Raw genomic sequence first — 17,316 nt, 5'->3', positions numbered from 1 at the left:
TTTTTTTTTTTTTTTTTTTTTTTTCTATTTAATCCATCAGTTTTGAAATGTTCTTTCACCATCTCTAAAGGATTGTACCTTTTCATGTTAGTCAGCCAAAGAAGCTGGGTCTTTATAGCTGCAAAATGTTTGCTCTCAACCAACTGCTGTTTCGTATGCTGCTTTTCATCACTAGCAAATATTTTGTTTTTTGCTGTTATTCCACGCTTGTCATAACTTGTCAAGGAGCAACACTGTAAAATGTATCCAATTAATCAATTAGTTCTTTGTCTCCTCTGGTCTGATTCCTCCCCTGATGTAAGCCTAGAGAGGTGTGCACAGTGCAGAAGACTAGCAAATGGGACTGTGCAGACACAGAAGTCCATCTGTAGGACTCCAGAGTAGGATCATCTCCTCAGACCTTTACAGCTTTGTGGTAGTAGATTGCAAGTAATTGACTGGCCAAAATTATTCTAAAGGTGTTTTGAAGTGTGACCACTCCTGAATAATTACAGCTGTTGGCCTAATACAAGATTAGCCATGTGGTTTGTAATCACAGATCCATGAGGACTTTTAGTCTGTGGTGTCTTCTTACAAGGCAGTGGTTCTAATGTGTCTGTGGTGCTACCTTTTTCTAACAGTAGTAGGAATAATAATGCACAAAATAACTACAAATTAAGCACATGGACATATGCATCTTGATACCTCACAACTGCCTAGCACTAGGTGCAAGACTGTCTGGGGATCCAAGGTCTTCTAGGCATCCAAAAAGGCATAGCTCAGCAATAGAGCTCAAAAATGAAATGAAGTGAGTTTTGCTAATGTATAATAATACTTATTTATTAATTATATTTTAAAGCAACCATCCAATTATCTCATTTATGTAGAACTGCAACATGCTTTTGCCAGATGGTGGTTCATATCAGGTCAAAAAATAATGAAGGAATATGATGTTAAAACTAAAGTAAGAAGAAAATATGAGTAACTAGGGATTGCAAATTCATTATATTTGATTTTTAAAAAAAAAAGGTAATGTTTTTTTAATTTCTTCCCTGTGGATTTATTTGTATTTATTGCATTTTTGTTGCACCTTGTTAGAAGTTAGCAAAGATAATTTACAATGTGGTGAAAAAAGCTCCCAATTCCCAGAAAAGTGTAGCCTTAAAATAGTTTGTCTTTTCTTTATTTAGTTATTTATTAGACATATTTAAGAGGTTTAATCAGTGGCTGGGGATGGAAGAAGGTGATTTGAAATTGCCAAGAGAAATAAATACTTTTTTACAAAAATTTCTGAAGAAATTCTTTCGAAGTGTGATATATCCAGTTGTACTATTGACAACATTTTGTTTAAAAGTGTTGGACAAATAAAACATGGAGAGCTGTGATTCAGACATGTTAACAGTGTACTAACAAACTTACTCATCCTTCAATACAAACGCTATATTCATATTCCGGTATTTCTTTTGTCTTTCCCCATCACCTCCCTCCCCTCCCCAGTCTCTTTCCAGTTCTTTCTTCAGAACAGCTTCAGTTTTCATTGCTGTCACTGTGCTGATGGTCAGGCCATTGACTTCCACCTGAACTAACATGATCACTGGTAGTTTTTGATTCCTGAAATCTTTGCCTAATTAAGAAATAAAAGACTGAGTCTGAGCCACTTAGCACAGAAGTCATTATCTCAATGGACTCCATAGGAATTTCACATATTTCAAAGATTATTAGGATTGGACTTCAATGAGTACATCATAAGTGACTGAATTTACATTTCCTAGTAATCATTTCAGCCCACTGTCTCATTCTTTCAACTGTTTTATGTCATCTAACAAATACCATCAATATTTCTATGAATAAGGTATGTCACTTGAACTTGAAATGAAAATTTTCATTTTATTTTGGAGGTTGATTTTTACAAGTGACTTTACATGGAAGTCCAGAATGCCTTCTTTATAGGCATTTTGAACAGCTTTAAATAGATCAAAGGTACGATTCCTCCTTTAATGTTCTTTTCCCAGGAAAAAGTGCTCGTTTTCTTTAACCATAAATTTGGAAAATACTAGTAACTCTGGCCTTATGCTTTTAGGAAAAGGAAGACCCAAATAAAATAAAAATGAGGCGAAGATCCTAGGATGGAAAGATTACAACCTGTCTTTTGCTATGCTAGAATCTAAAGCCAAATGTAATGCAAATTCTCTAGTGGAATATAGAGGGGAGAGGAGAAAAAAATCTAATATATACAGATGCTAACAGTCAAAATTACTCAAGCTGTACTGAAATTTCCTTTGCACCTGGCACTGGAGGTGTTAGCCATGCCAGTTCAGTCCCCCAACACAGATGTTGTTGTACCACTTCTTAAGTGTAACATTTAGGTTTCTGTTTAGCTCAGCATAGCACACATAAGTACTGTAATCCAAAGAATTCCCATTTATTAGTGCACCTGCATCTTCCACTGTCTTTAATTCCCTTAGTATATTGCATTCTCATTGTGCTGCTGATCCTAGTGCAAAGCAGTGATACAGAAAAGAAAATTCAGCTACTATTAACATGCATGAATTACAATGATGAAAAATATTTTTGAAAATCAATGGCACATTACATTACACAAGTAAAGTTGAATTTTCAAGTGCCCTAAATATGTAAGTGCTAACCTGTTTGTTGTACACAGCCGTATTTATACTGCTTTATATTTAGTGTTCTAAAATCAGGTACCATGAGGTAGGCCTTACCATAGAGGTAAGCCTAAATAAACAGAGTACTTAAGAGTCATGCTTGAAACATGCATGTAGTCTGTTTGATATCACTGAATATCCATGCTTAGATGATTTGTTGGGCAGAGACTGAAATTAACGTCCCTTAAAAATTTGTCTCATAGTCATTATTTGAAAGTAACCTGGAATTTGAAAATTCCAAAATATTAATGAAAAATCTTTTGTCCTTCCAGATTGATAACTGTATGTAACAAAAAAACAACCCTCCCACCTTTATCCAGTGTGTAATTGATAAGTAAAATGAAACAAACCCAGAATGATTATTCCAAATTCTACTTCAGTTTGAGGTTCACTCTCTGTTTTGGACTGGAGGCAGGACCTTTTGGCTTTAAAAGTGTGTTCTCCTTGATGGACGATATTAACTCTCCCTATTGCCAAACAATATATGGCATTTATTGTGCAAGTAGCACGTACAATAGAACTGATAACATAAACAACACAACATGTCCTATTATGTCCCACCTAGAATCTCATGCACTAAATAAACCCTAGAAGCTTCTCAAGTTCATATCTGAACTGAAAGAGTAATCCCGTATATGTACTGTTTCAGTACACATATTAAAACCAAAAAAGCAACCAAACAACAATGATCCTGAAGTGTTATCCTATCACAATGCCAGTCAGTAACCAGGAGGCTTGTCCACCCTCTGGAATTCTTTGAATGTAGCTGGTCAGGAATTATAGCAGAATTTCTTTCAGGAGCTCCGTTTAAGATGACTGCTATTTAGAGCAGGGTTACCATATTCAGCATAGTCCAGTCTGGAAACAAGTAAAATGCACATGCATTCATACAACTCTTATCTCCTTATCTGTTTTTCATGTGCCTTATCTTTCCATCATTCTGAACAAAAATAAGATTGAAAAATTACAATTAAAGTAAGATAATAATAATTCCCTTAGTTTTCTAGGTGTCCTGTTTTCATTAACCTCCATGAGGATATATATTGCTTACCAAGTCAAATCTCTCTAAAGACAAATTCAGTAAGGCTCCACATTTCAGTGTAGATTTTTCAGCTCAGGATCTCAGGATAAGTTAGCTCTGGGCAAGGACTTCTGTATTTCTCTGATACCTGAAACATTGCAAGTGGTGTTATAGGTGAATAGTATGTGTTCAGCCTGGTTTTTAGTAAAAGACTGTGGCTTTCATGTTGTGGCAGTACATAATAACCAAATAAATTATAAGCAAATCCAGTTCTGATTTTAAGTCATCTTTTCTCTTTTGGAATGAAAAAAAGTTTGGTTTTTTTAATTTGATACTGTTCAGGACCAGAGCACTAAAAATAATGTGAGTCTCTCTGCTGTAATACTTGTAGCCAACTCTGTTCTTTTTGTCATAGAATCATAGAATGGTTTGGGTTAGAAGGGATCATAAACATCATCTAGTTCCAGCCCTCCTGCCATGGGCAAGGACACCTTCCACTAGACCAGGTTGCTTCAAGCCCCATCCAACCTGGCCTTGAACACTTCCAGGGATGGGACATCTACATCTTCTCTGGGCTACCTGTGCCAGTGTCTCAGCACTCTCACAGTAATGAATTTCTTCCTAATATCTAATCTAAATCTACTCCCCATTTTGGAAGCCATTACCCCTCATCTTATCACTACCAACAGAAATGGCTAAAAGAGATCTGTGATACATCTCATTGATTTTCAGGATACTTAGTTAGGCTCTTGGTTAATACCTACAAATTGCTTTTGTTCAAACCAGTATCCATTCTACATGCTGTGATCTCAAACACCATGGAATACTGACATGTAGAGGAAGCAAATGAAATTCATTCTCATAAAGAAAAAGAGGAATGAGGACCATCTTAGGATTTCTGAGCTCCTGAACCAAAATCACTACCACTGTAATCGAGAGGAGTTCTTGTACTCGTGTAAATTGAAGATTTCTTGCTGGCTGATAACTAAAAACACTTTGGTGGATAAATATAGGGATAATACCATTATCAGAGTTTGCTACCCTGCAGAAAGGGAACATTTATCCCCTGTTAGTACTAGTCCTCTTAGAAATGTAAAAATCAAAGCTGGTTTTCATTAATCAGATTTCTACCTTTCCATCAATATTACTGCATTTTTCTTTTCTAGGCTGTGGCATTTTTATAGGCTAATCAAATATCCAATATTACTAGGAGCCATTTAAAGTGAATGCCAGAACTACTAAGGAGTAATTTGAGAATTAGATCTATTTTTGTTAGTTAAAATGATCTTCAGTTGCTCATATTGTATTGTACCTGATGCTCAATAATATGATAGTACCAATACAAATAGAAAAATATCCGGTTTGAAGTTCTTAAATATCTGTTAAAAGTGGTGAGCAGTCCAAGCACATTAAAATTCCATTTTCTCCCATACAAGTGTTTGCTGCAGATGACCCCCACTGATCTTAAATATATTTCTGTATCTGTAACTGAATAGAGGTTTTCCGTACAGCATGTTCTAATGGTACTCTGGCCTTTAGCCAACAAGGCACTGAATAAGGCTATTTTTAAAATACAGAAACTGGGAACAGCTGCAGCAATCAAATTTGATAAAAACAGAGAGGAACTTTACTTTTTTTTTTTTTTTTGCCTTTTTTTTTTTTTTTACGGTTTGTCCAAGTTTAGACTCCTTTCATAGAACGGCTTTTGTTCTGTTGGATGAAGGGGGTATAAGAGTAACACTGTGCAATCCTCTTGAACAAATAACTTTTAAAAGAATACAGATTAAAATAATAGGGAGCTTTTTGGTGCAGCAGCATGCTCAATGCAATTGTACCTCAAACTATTAAAAGACTAAATCTATTTTTAAAAGAATATATTTTGTCTGCCAAGGTTTGCCATAAAAGACTCATCCATAATGATCTCCCAAACTAGAAGATTGAAACCTCTTGTTTCAGATGTTGCACATCATCTGGACACTGGTATTTGGGAGTAATTTTGGGGTGGAAGTTATTTAATTTGAGTGCCCTGGATTGGGTTGTTTCATTGTGGGTTTTTTTTTATTATTTTTATTTTCTTGCTATTAATCTAAAAAGTTTTTATTAAGAACTCTCTTTTCCTTCCCCCTGGTAAGCTGGGGAAAAAAAAAAAGTTCACTTAAGGAAAAGTTTTACAAAGGCCTTCTGTGCACATTCAAAAGTTTCATAAAATATTTAATTATAAAGCCTGATTATTCCTTGTTTGCCCTTCTATTTTTTTTGGAAACTTGTCACTCAGAGATTAATGAGAGTCAGGAGATGATAATACACACCAAAAAATCCATTTCAGAGTAGTAGGCTGAGCTGTATCTGTTAAACGATTCCATCTGAGGATGGAGTCCCTGTGCTGGACTGATGCAAGATACTGGGTGAAACCTGGGCCCCACTGAAGTTAGTAAGAGTTTTCAACAGAGACAGGATTCTATTTATTGCATTCATTTTACGTGTCAAAAATAGCACCCTTGTTTTCTAACCACATTAAAGCTATTTAGTCCATCATCAATTCAAATGACAGTGCAAAAATGTACTAATTTCTCTCATATGCCTATATATGTGTGTATATCATGTGTGTATATCCACATAGGTATAAAAAGTCTGTGTTTTTGTATGTGTTTATATAGATAAAGTATCTGCTTAATTTAATATCACTGTCTGAGTGTCTCACCAGGGTGAAAATTACAGCAGTGATATATTTTCCTTTCTTCATACTAAGAGGCAGACTTAGCTTGTTTTGTTCTTTTGTAAAAACAGGGAAAAATTATTAAGATAAGAGTAAGACTCAGGAATCAATAGTGGCGTGAAATAGATGTATGAAGCCACCTGATTTTTAACGTTTACAAGAACAGCGAAACAAAATACTGAAAACTGGGTCACATGCTACAGATGTAGGACTTGAAATATATCCTCAAAGTCCATATCAAAAGGGAGAATAGACTTTTAAAAGCAGAGGGTTGAATTTCAGGAGTTGCTGTTTTATTTCCTATCTCTACCACTAACTTCACGTGTGATCTTGGCCATGTCAGTTCTGCAAAGTCAGGTGCTTAACTTTTACGTGGGTCTACACACCGTTTGTCTATCTGTGTATGAGAACAAACCTTTTGCAGGACCTAAACTTGCCTGTGTATAATTTTTACTTTGTAAAATTGACATAATAGTATCATTTTTCCCCAATGCTTTCTCAGTTTTATTTGTCTATATTATACATTCTTGGAGACAAGAGCTGTCTTTTATTATATGTCTGTGAATCAGCCTTGACATCATCTAGGCCTCCAGGTACAACTCATATAAACAATTATAAATGTTAAGGCATATGTTACTTAAGGTAGTCTCTCTAAAGGAAATCATAACAAAAAATAGAATGTAGAAATTGCTCTTGTGTTACTGATTTGTTTTAAACAGGAACCTAGAAAAAGCCATTCATTTGAAATCAGAATACTGTGACATTAAACACATTTTTAGCATTTTATGCAGCAACAGTACCTATCCCTGCATAAACGGTAACTGTAATTATAATACATGCCCTGTTCTAGGAAGATAATGAAGGATTCATGTGATGCAGAGTGTTGAGCTCAGGAGTTTTTCAAGGATCCTCTGGCACCATAACAATTTTCAAATTCTTATCCAGTATTTTAACTGGAACAAAAAAATTTCCAGTGTGATGATTACTAGGGCTTGATTACATTTAGTAAGCCATGGAGCCCTTTCTCTTTGAAGACAAACTGCTGCCAGAGACAGATTTACCACTGACCAACAGTGGTTTTATGCAAATGTGCCTGAGTGAGTGCAGTAACCCCAAGTTATAATAGAGTCATTCAATCTCTTGCCAGGACAGCAATATTTATATATTGCAAAGATAAATTGGGTTTCCAAACCAGTTCCATTACAGATGGAAAGTTCTCTATGTAAATCAGTATTTCTAATCACACCATGCTTCTTCCCACCCCCTACCCCTTTTTGCCTTCCTTGCTTTATCTTCATAGATGAATTCCAAATATGTTTTCTCTTGTGTGTTCACTTTGAATATTGAAGCTTTCAGCTACTGCCAAGCTAATGGATAATGCAAACTCCTCACTACAAAACTTTGAAGTCTCTAAGTGTGTTTCTTCATGCCTTGGGGAAGTATGAATGTCAACAAGGCCAAGTACCAGGTCCTGCACTTGGGCCACAACAACCATGCGTCACTAGTGACCCGGGGTGAAGAGTGGCTGAAAGTTGTCCAGCAGAAACAGACCTGGGGGTTCTGGTGGCTGAATATGACCCAGCAGCATGTCTGGGTGGCCAAGAAGGCCAATGGCATCCTGGCTTGTATTAGAAATACTGTGAGAAGTAGGACCAGGGAGGTGATTGTCCCTCTGTATTTGGCATTGGTGAGGCCACACTTCAAATACTGTGTCCAGTTTTGGGCACCTCGATACAGGAAGGACATCAAAGTGCTGGAGCATGTCCAAAGAAGGGCAGCAAAGCTGATGAGAGGCCTTGAGAACAAGTCTTACGAGGCAATTTAATTTGAAGAAAAGAAGGCTGAGGGGAGACCTCATTGTGCTCTACAGCAACCTGAAAGGAGGTTGTAATGAGGTAGGCACTGGTCTCTTTCACAAGTCACTGGTGATAAAACAAGAGGGAACCGCCTCAAGCTGTGCCAGGAGAGGTTTAGACTAGACATTAGGAAGAACTTTTTCACTGAAAGGGTCGTCAGACATTGGAACAGGCTGCCTAGGGAGGTGATTGAGTCAACATCCCTGGATGTGTTTAAAAGTCATCTAAATGTGGTGCTTGGGAATATGGCTTTGTGCTGGAGCTGGTAGAGTAGGGTTAATGGTTGGACTTGATGATCTTCAAGGTCTTTTCCAACTTAAGTGAGTCTATGATTCTGTGATTCTCTAAGTGCTGTAAGGGGCTTATATCCATGAACAGTATTTTGTCTGTCACTTGTGCAAGTTTCTGTGTGGACTTCTTTCTCCTGCTGCCTGATGGGAAGAAATGGACAGTCATCTCTCTAGTGACTTTATCTCACCATCAGGAATGAGTACAAGGGGTCAGATGCCCCTCTGCATGCTAGCCACCATCTGCTGACAGCAGCTCTCCTTTGGGAGAGCTGGCTTTGTTTACTGACTGGGCTAATATGAGGAGACACGTGAAGTACTTTGGTTTGTGGAAGAGGGCAGGAAAGGCACGGTGCTGTGAAAACATTCCCACACACTCTAATGGCTCATTCACATAGAAAACAATCCAGAGCCTTCAGCTCTTTCACAGAGCTCAAAGTTGAACAAACGGACTCAAGAACCCCAAGGCACCAGTCGAAAAACGCTTTTCTAATGCGCTAATACTGACATGCTCTCCGTGATAGCTTACCTATGAGACTTCAGCTCTCCTTTAAGCAGCTAAATGATCTGGCTAGATTGAAAAGCTACTCAGTATCCAGTAGTTGTGGTTGTTCCCTGTTAGCTGCTAAATTATTTTTTAAAAATCTAACCTTCAGTTTCCTAAACCTAAACCTTCTAACCCTTATTATAATAGGTGGAGCATGACTTGGAGAATTATATCAGTATAGTCACCAAACTAATCGTTTTCTCTTTAGAATAAAACCTGTTAAATGCGGAAGAAAAACAATATGCCTAAAGAGATACATTTATTTGCTCAATAGTTGGTAAAGGCACATACAGATACACACGAGTAACTGTAGAATATAACTTGAGTATTGAAAAGAAGTGACTTTCTGAATTAGGTCTCAAACACAGTTGGGATACATGTCATGGAAAAGCTGTTTTAAGTGATGAATGACATTTAGTTAACAGCAGCATTCATTATTCTGGTCTAAAATGTATAAGAAGATGAACAGTGATACCAGGTCAGCTCACAAGTTCATGTAGCTCAGTATCTGACCTCTAACACCAGCCTGTATTATATGATTAGAAATAAAGCATAGAAGTGCTATGAAAGTCCTTAGTCCTTGCATTTTGAGAAATACTTAATTACGATACTGTCGTCACCTACTCCATGACACTCATCATTTTCTCATCTTTCCTTCATTCATCTCTTTACTTCCTGAAGAGTTCTAGTCTAAATTATTTTCATAGAGAAGCCACTTCATATTTGTTACCATGTTTGTTGCTCTGTCATTTCCAGTTATTTAATATCTCCTGTTCATTGCTGAGTGGACTGGAACTACAAACTCCGTACTGTATGGATATACCAGCCATAATATTTGATGATATTTGATCACTATTGAGGATTGAACTAATATTTTCATAGAGGTAGCCATAGTAATTCCATAATCTTAATTCCTGCATGAGACTATTAATTGTAGCCCAGCAAAATATATATGCATGTATATATAGACATATACACACAGACACACACAGCCCATATTTATTTTGAAATATAATATATATGCATATAATAATCTGCATGTCTGTCGTTAGCTCTGTTATATGTTAACTCTGTTTCCCCTCATGGGCATTAAGTTACATGTATTCAATTTTCTGCTTTCATATAGCTCCATTACTCACTAGTGTGAAATTCCTAAACAGTTTTTTATAATTGGATTTTGTCTTTGTTGAATTCTCAGTAACTCACTGTCTTCTGTTTCCAGATTATTTAGGGGTATATGTTGAGCAGTACAGTTGCCAGCATAGATCTTTCTGAGAAATCAGTTATAACCCTCCACCAGAATGAAGAATGACTTCCCCTTTCCTAACTTTTACTTCAACAGAAGACCTGATCTCTTTTAATAGAGCTTCATGTCTTTCAGAGTCCTTGGTGGGAAACTTTTGAGAACAAATGTAATCCATTCATTGACATCTTGACCCTGCCAATAAAAATTCAACCAGTGTACCTATAGTGATGTAACATCTTTGAAGAGTGGGACTAAAATATACACACCCCCTTTTCCACATTTACTCCATCTGAGTTCTTGTCAAAGTTAATACAGCTCAAGAATTTGTTGAAATGGATATGACTATCCAAAAGTATCAGGTCAAATATGTTAACAAGAGCAGGAGCACAAACTTACCCGAAGTTGAAAAATGAGTGTTACATTTGCTTTAGTTTTTACTGCTTCTGAGGGAAGGTTGTGTCTAATTTAAACTTAATTCTAAAAATATTTGTATTTGGCCTGAAATAACCCTGCTTTGAGAATGTGCCGCTGCAAATGTGACGTTTTTGAAAAGGTTTCACTTTCTTGATACAGAAGGGTATTGTTGAGTTCCATCTTCCAATGTTTAATATACTACTTTTTCTTGAAAAGTGTGGTATAGATCAAAGGGCAAGATTTGGCCCTTAGTTACCTGCTGTTACTGGCATTAATCTCACAGCTATTGAAAAATGATGCATCAAATTTATATCACTGCAAATGTCACTATTCTGAATCTTGCATATGTTGCCTGAGCTGTCAGTAATAAAAATCTGTTCATAATTATTCTCCAGTTTAAAAAATCATAGAATCATAGAATCATAGAATCATAGAATCATAGAATCTTAGGGGCTGGAAGGGACCTCGAGAGATCATCTAGTCCAACCCCCCTGCCAGAGCAGGGTCACCTAGAGTACATCACACAGGAACTCATCCAGGTGGGTTTTGAATGTCTCCAGTGAGGGAGACTCCACAACCTCCCTGGGCAGTCTGTTCCAGGGCTCTGTCACTCTTACAGTAAAAAAATTTTTTCGGATATTCACCTTGAACCTCCTATGCTCCAATTTACACCCATTACCCCTTGTCCTATCACTGGTCATCACTGAGAAAAGCCTAACTCCATCCCCCTGACACTCAAAAATAATAGTTTTCTCATAACCTAGTCAGTAGGAAATTGATATTTTCTTTGGCTGGAACCATTTTAATTATTTGGTACCTCTATAAATTCTGTGTGCGTTTATAATATAACAGCTTTTGCAAATGAGTAGTAGTTTTCCTTTTAAATCCCTATGGCTGTCAAGAAAAGCAGATATTTTTTTTTTTTTAATTAAGTGTTAAAGTGACTAACTTAAGGAAAACATTTTAGGATAAAACCAATTCAGCAGAAAACCAGACATACAAAAATAGGATTATATGTGTTACAGGGACGCAAACTATAAAAACGTATAGTTAAAAGTAATCATATTGTATATTTTAAACTTTTGTCCATCTTATTGTTTTTCCATAATAGGATATATTAGGGCTTATATTTTCCTTAGTGATGCTAAACAGAACTGATTTCACTGTGGTGAGAAAATGAAAATAGCAAAGAATATTAAGAAAATATAAGAAGAAAAATTAAGGCTTTGGATAATATCAGATTTTCTGGTTGGAAGCAGAATAGTCCAGACTACAAATCCTATTTGCTTTTAATATTTATTTATATTTTTTTTTACTCCTTATCACAATGCTTCTTCCAGTTAATTACCTTCACTCAAAGCCCAAAGAAGTGAACAGAAAAGACTCCCTTTGAAACTTTGGACTAGTCTCATAGATAAGATAATTAGTATGACATTCTACCTTCATTAGAGGTTGAAGGGTTTAAATATGCAAAGTAATGTGCTCTCTTTTATTTGTTTTTTTCAGTGTGATAATAGAGTCTAACATTTGAGGTCATTTGGAAACAAGGATATTAACAGCTAATCTATAAAACACAAATGATATACAGCTAAAAAAAATAATTCTTTTTCTTGTCCATCTGATCTTGGCAGCATGTATTTCAACAAGAACTTGTAAAACATTTAATACAAAACACCCTGGTTGAGTCTGAATAATATTTCATTGCCTTGTTTGGTTGCTTCTCAAACCAGGCTGCTGTATTACTGTTTACGTTTCTGGTTGTATCACTGTATGTGAAATTCTAGACAGCATTTATCCTTGCTCCTTGAAGTCAAGCAAACTAATATGTATTTTGCAGAGACATTATTTATTTAAATACTTTAGATGTTTAATACCAACATGATATGTAACAAAAATATTTAACTGAGTGCAAAGAAGTACTAGAAAGTTCAACAAAGCTAGATGAGTAGTTGCTGATGGGTTTTTTTCTGCCTTTTATTGCATTGAATCTGTGCACTAATTGAGACAAAGATCTAATGGAAAAAATTATATGTGGTGTCATAATTAAAGACTATAATAGTGCATGCACAGAAAGGTTGAATTATAATTGTACACATTGTCTGGAAAGAATTATGTAGAAGAGAATTCAGTAGAGTCTGGAGCACTGACTTTTCCTTTACCACATTTTATATACATACGTATCATATATTGAAACAACGGTCCACATAAATTTCTAAACTGCAAATGTCTCATTCTATGAGTGTCAGGTAACCTAAAAGAAGTCTCTCCTGTTTTCTCATATAGTGAAATTATTTGTTCAGTATGCATGTATTAAAATAACCCATGGAGATTATTGTATTTTAGAATAATTTTGGTCAGTGTATTTTAGAATGGTGTGATAACAGATTCAGATGTGTCCAGCATTAAAGCTGCAATCACCTTTTAGGAGTCATCATTTTTGCCAGTTCTTTTCTCTGCATCTTTTATTATCAGTTGGTCTTCTGATAATTCTTGGTAGTTGGAATGACCACTGTCAAAATGCTGTCTAGATGAAACATGTTATTTTCAACTTTTGCAGATCTGAGTGACCAGCTTATGGAAGTGGTTGGTCTGGAAGGAGCCATGGAGATGGGACAGATATACACAGGTCTGAAAAGTGCTGGAAGACGGCTTGCTCAGTGCTCATCTGTTGTCATCAGGTATTAGCAGCTTTAATTTGCACTGCACTGTTGTAGTGCAAGTTTTACGTAATATCAGTTCACTTTCTTTGGCATTTTATTAGTCATAATTACTGTACTTATTTCTCATTAAATAATCATTTTTGTATATGAAATATATCCATTCCATCTCTATTCTATACTCATACATCTTCCCTTCATTAAATGCATAAAAAAAAAATAGGAAAAGGGAATTTACATTCAATCTTCACATGTAGTCAACTATCATTTCATCCTATGAAAAAGTATTGTCCAGCAGTTGGAGCAGGCATGCACATCTTGGGTTTTATTATTGACATATACCACACAATTTTGAACAAAACATCATTTAATACTACTTTGACACATTTTAACCCATTTATACAGCATACTTCACCAGGGAATAGTAGCATGTAATTAGTCATTGTAAAGCATTTTTTTTATCTGCGGAAGTCGAAGTGATCTGTTTCTAATTTATTTGTTACTTACTGAATGCTGACAAGTCAGTATTAATAAATGTGTTGGTATGTATAAGCTGCTAATGGTGGAGCTACTTTAGTTGTGTTTTATCTTTTACTATGCTAAAGGTGACCAGAACATTCACAATAGAGGAAACCTGAATCAGAACTGAAGGAAAAATATTTATTCTAAGTTTTGGTTCAGTGAAGAATTTTCAGAAATCTTAATAATATCATAAGTGATACAATTATAAGCCTTAAAAGCCTAAAATGAGCATGAAACAGAATAACAATAATAAAAACTTTTAAAAAATAAGCACAATTTGCAGAAGCACCTGACATTTTTGGGATTGTCCTTAAGGATTGGGTGATGTTGACTTCAAAAGTACTTTCTCATGTGGATGACGAAGAGAAATAAGATCACCAAGGCATTCCAACCTTCTCTGGATACCAAGAGATACTTTTCATAATCCCAAATCAGCAGGACTTCAGCTGCCAAAGATTCAGAACCCTTCCAAACCCATAATGTGAGAGCACATTGAACATTGTTTCGTTCCTCTGCTTATGACCAGAGGTGACACTGGGTAATTCCATGAACTATTAGTCATTTTCAACTAGTGCCCAAGGCAGAATTTCTGCTGACCAACATAAGTGCTGAGTTAACTCATTTTTCCATTATTAGATTTATCTGCTCCATATGATCTAGTATTCTTATATGCAAACCATTATAATGCAGAAATACAGAGTTGGAATAGACCCAAAAAGATAATCCCTTTTTTTTTTCTTTTTTCTTTTTTTCCCCTCATTTATCTATACTTTTCTTAATGTGATATCCAAAAATAGACAGGGAACACTGGCTATAGCCTTATGTTAGAATCAGTGCCCCTATAGTAACAATTAAAGTTTATAACATGGTATGTTAAAGCTTCTGAATATGGTACAACAGACATGTTGTGTGAGTGCTTTGTCTAACCCAGACTTAGATGCAAACATAAACACAGCTTTTATAGTTCTAATATATGGTGATGATAGATCTAAAATTTCTTTCCAATTTTCTTTATTGTAGGTAGTCTGTATTTTAAAAAAAGAGCAGAGCTTCCTTTGTCTTTTCAGTTAATGAGGTTTATTCCTGAAGTTCTTGAATTTCACAAATTCTATATTTCACATATTATAGGCTGTTATGCTAGTGAGAGTTATATATTACTAACAAAATGTGTGAATGTTTGCAATTTTTTTGCGTTGTGTGGTGAAATTCAAACTAAGCCTGCTAAGTTAGGCTAAGTAAGTTACTTTTGTTGAGTGTGTTGGGTCATACTGGAAATTGCATAGAAGCTTAGGGGTAAATAAGTATTGTATGCGCATGCTGTCACATATATCTCTCCTTAATAAATATATTTATCAGGTTTGTCTTGTTACTTTTACTTATACTATGAAATATATCACTTTAGGACCAGCAAGTCTCTGCCTATGCAGATAGATGGGGAGCCTTGGATGCAAACCCCTTGCACGGTAAGGATACTGAGAATACTCGGGATACTGGGATACTCTGAGAAGAGAGCTGAACAACAAATTTAGGAACTTTTTTAATTAGAAACAAAAATTACAGTAGTCAGAAACATTAAATTATTTATTTACCTTCACTTCTATTACAGAAGCAGCAACTTTCAGTTTAGAAGACAACCAATGTCATTAGCATCAATGCAATTTACTTAGGTAATATCTGCACACACTCTCATTAAGTAGTTCAACACCCACTGCATTTTCAATTTAGCTTGCTGTTTTTTTCCCACAGGTTAGGATGGTAATAAGGCATTTATTTTGAAAGTTTGGAAAATACTCAAAGGATGCAGTCCCAGCATCCCTTTACCCAATGTGAGAATTCATTTATGATATGTCAGATTTACAGTCTCTATTGCTGAGGAAGAACCAATGTTAATTTTGATGCTAAAGTCTATAAAGTAACAAATCAGTCTTCAAATATTTAGGAAGATCTTCCAAAGTGCTTTTGAGAGTTCTTATCAAGGACAATTTATTAAAAGCTGGAGTCTTGACTATGCTGATTGAATTATATAGTACAACTACTATTTTCAAAATCCTTACAGCTGAAAGGAGAAATTAAGGAAATTATTTAGTCTCTTGTTTCAGTGCCCACAGATTTGGCAGGGAAACAGCAATTTGGATTGGATTGGATATGATAGAAGTTTGCTCAGAGGATGTTCTTTTAGTAACTCTTTATAGATAACACAAGAAAGGTGTAGCTTTAAGAACATTCCATTTTTTTTCTCTTTCTGGTAAATTATTGTGACTAATAGCATTTGGAGATGATGTTGAAGAAATGTAAGCTCTTTATTGTCAAATATGAAGTCCCATGTTTTTAAGTACATGACTTGCTGTAAACTTGCAGTTTGTATGACAAAACAGTAGTATGACAAGGCAAAAATCCCACTACAGATAGGACTAATTCTCCAAAACAGGGTACAAGGATCACTTTGATGGACTTTATGTCTGTAGTAAACTTAAAGACTACACCAAAAAAGTAAAGGGAGCACCTTCAGTAAGGTGCTAACAGGTGTGGCAGCTGATAGTGTATAGGTTAGGATGAAATAAAAGCGTTGTGATAGTTCATGCTTGCCAGATACACCATAGTGTACAGCTGAACAGTGGGGAGAGTGCCTGAACTCTAATTCTCTATGGTAAGTGCTCAGATGCTGCTATGAGAGGAGAACCATGTGAACACATACTGTGTGAAGGCAGGACAGTGAGGATTTTGAGATTTATTCCCATAAACCTTTTGGAGTTAAGTTAACCTTTTCTACAGCTGTGGCTCAGTGCAGAGCAACAGTCCTGAACCCAGCAGTTACTTGTTCAAGAAAAAGACACATAATTTTCCACTTGCTAGATTACAGAAGAGAATTTATGATTGCTTGATCTGTGCCAAATCCCTGCTATCTGATTGATAATACTAGCAGAAGCTTCCTGTGCAATTGAGGACAAACCTGGAAAAAGAGACAGTTCTTACATTTCTATTACTGCCTTGAGGAAACAGTAAATTATTACTGATAATTACTGATTAAATACCGTTTTGAAAGGGACAGAAATAGCAAATTCTTTTCTGTGGAATCCATCCTTTTTGTTACACCATTGTTAACAGAATAGACTGTATTACATAAGAAAACCATACTGTTGAATCTATTTATTTCCTATGAGAAGAAGATGTATGAACTATTTGTCTAAACTACTGCATCTCTGTGAATATAGATACAGACTTACAATTTTATCTTATTCATTTTTCATGATTTGTTTGGTTTTTTTTCTGCTGGAAAGCTTAATGTATTTATCACAATTGCTCCTTGCGTTATTGTACATCTACCCTGCTCTATTTTCTACATCTTACAAAAGAAAACAAATGTATGGTCCAAACTCTCTCCTCACCACTAATTTTAACTACACT

General features: G+C 35.6%; 1 protein-coding gene across 1 annotated transcript in view; it reads left to right on the top strand.

Moving 5' to 3' along the window:
• The window catches only part of DGKB (diacylglycerol kinase, beta 90kDa), a 294,394-nt gene that overhangs the window by 269,345 nt on the left and 7,733 nt on the right, over window positions 1-17,316 (top strand). Inside the window, exons 24-25 of the mRNA XM_009994937.1 lie at window positions 13,290-13,410; window positions 15,314-15,374. Coding sequence (XP_009993239.1) covers window positions 13,290-13,410; window positions 15,314-15,374 — 182 coding nt within the window. The remainder of the gene's footprint in view (window positions 1-13,289; window positions 13,411-15,313; window positions 15,375-17,316) is intronic.

The sequence above is a fragment of the Chaetura pelagica genome, unplaced genomic scaffold (genome assembly GCF_000747805.2).
Source record: "Chaetura pelagica isolate M959 unplaced genomic scaffold, ChaPel_1.0 scaffold12, whole genome shotgun sequence".
Taxonomy (NCBI): domain Eukaryota; kingdom Metazoa; phylum Chordata; class Aves; order Apodiformes; family Apodidae; genus Chaetura; species Chaetura pelagica.
The sequence above is the reverse complement of the archived record's forward strand: the minus strand, read 5'-3'. Positions and strand labels throughout refer to the sequence as shown.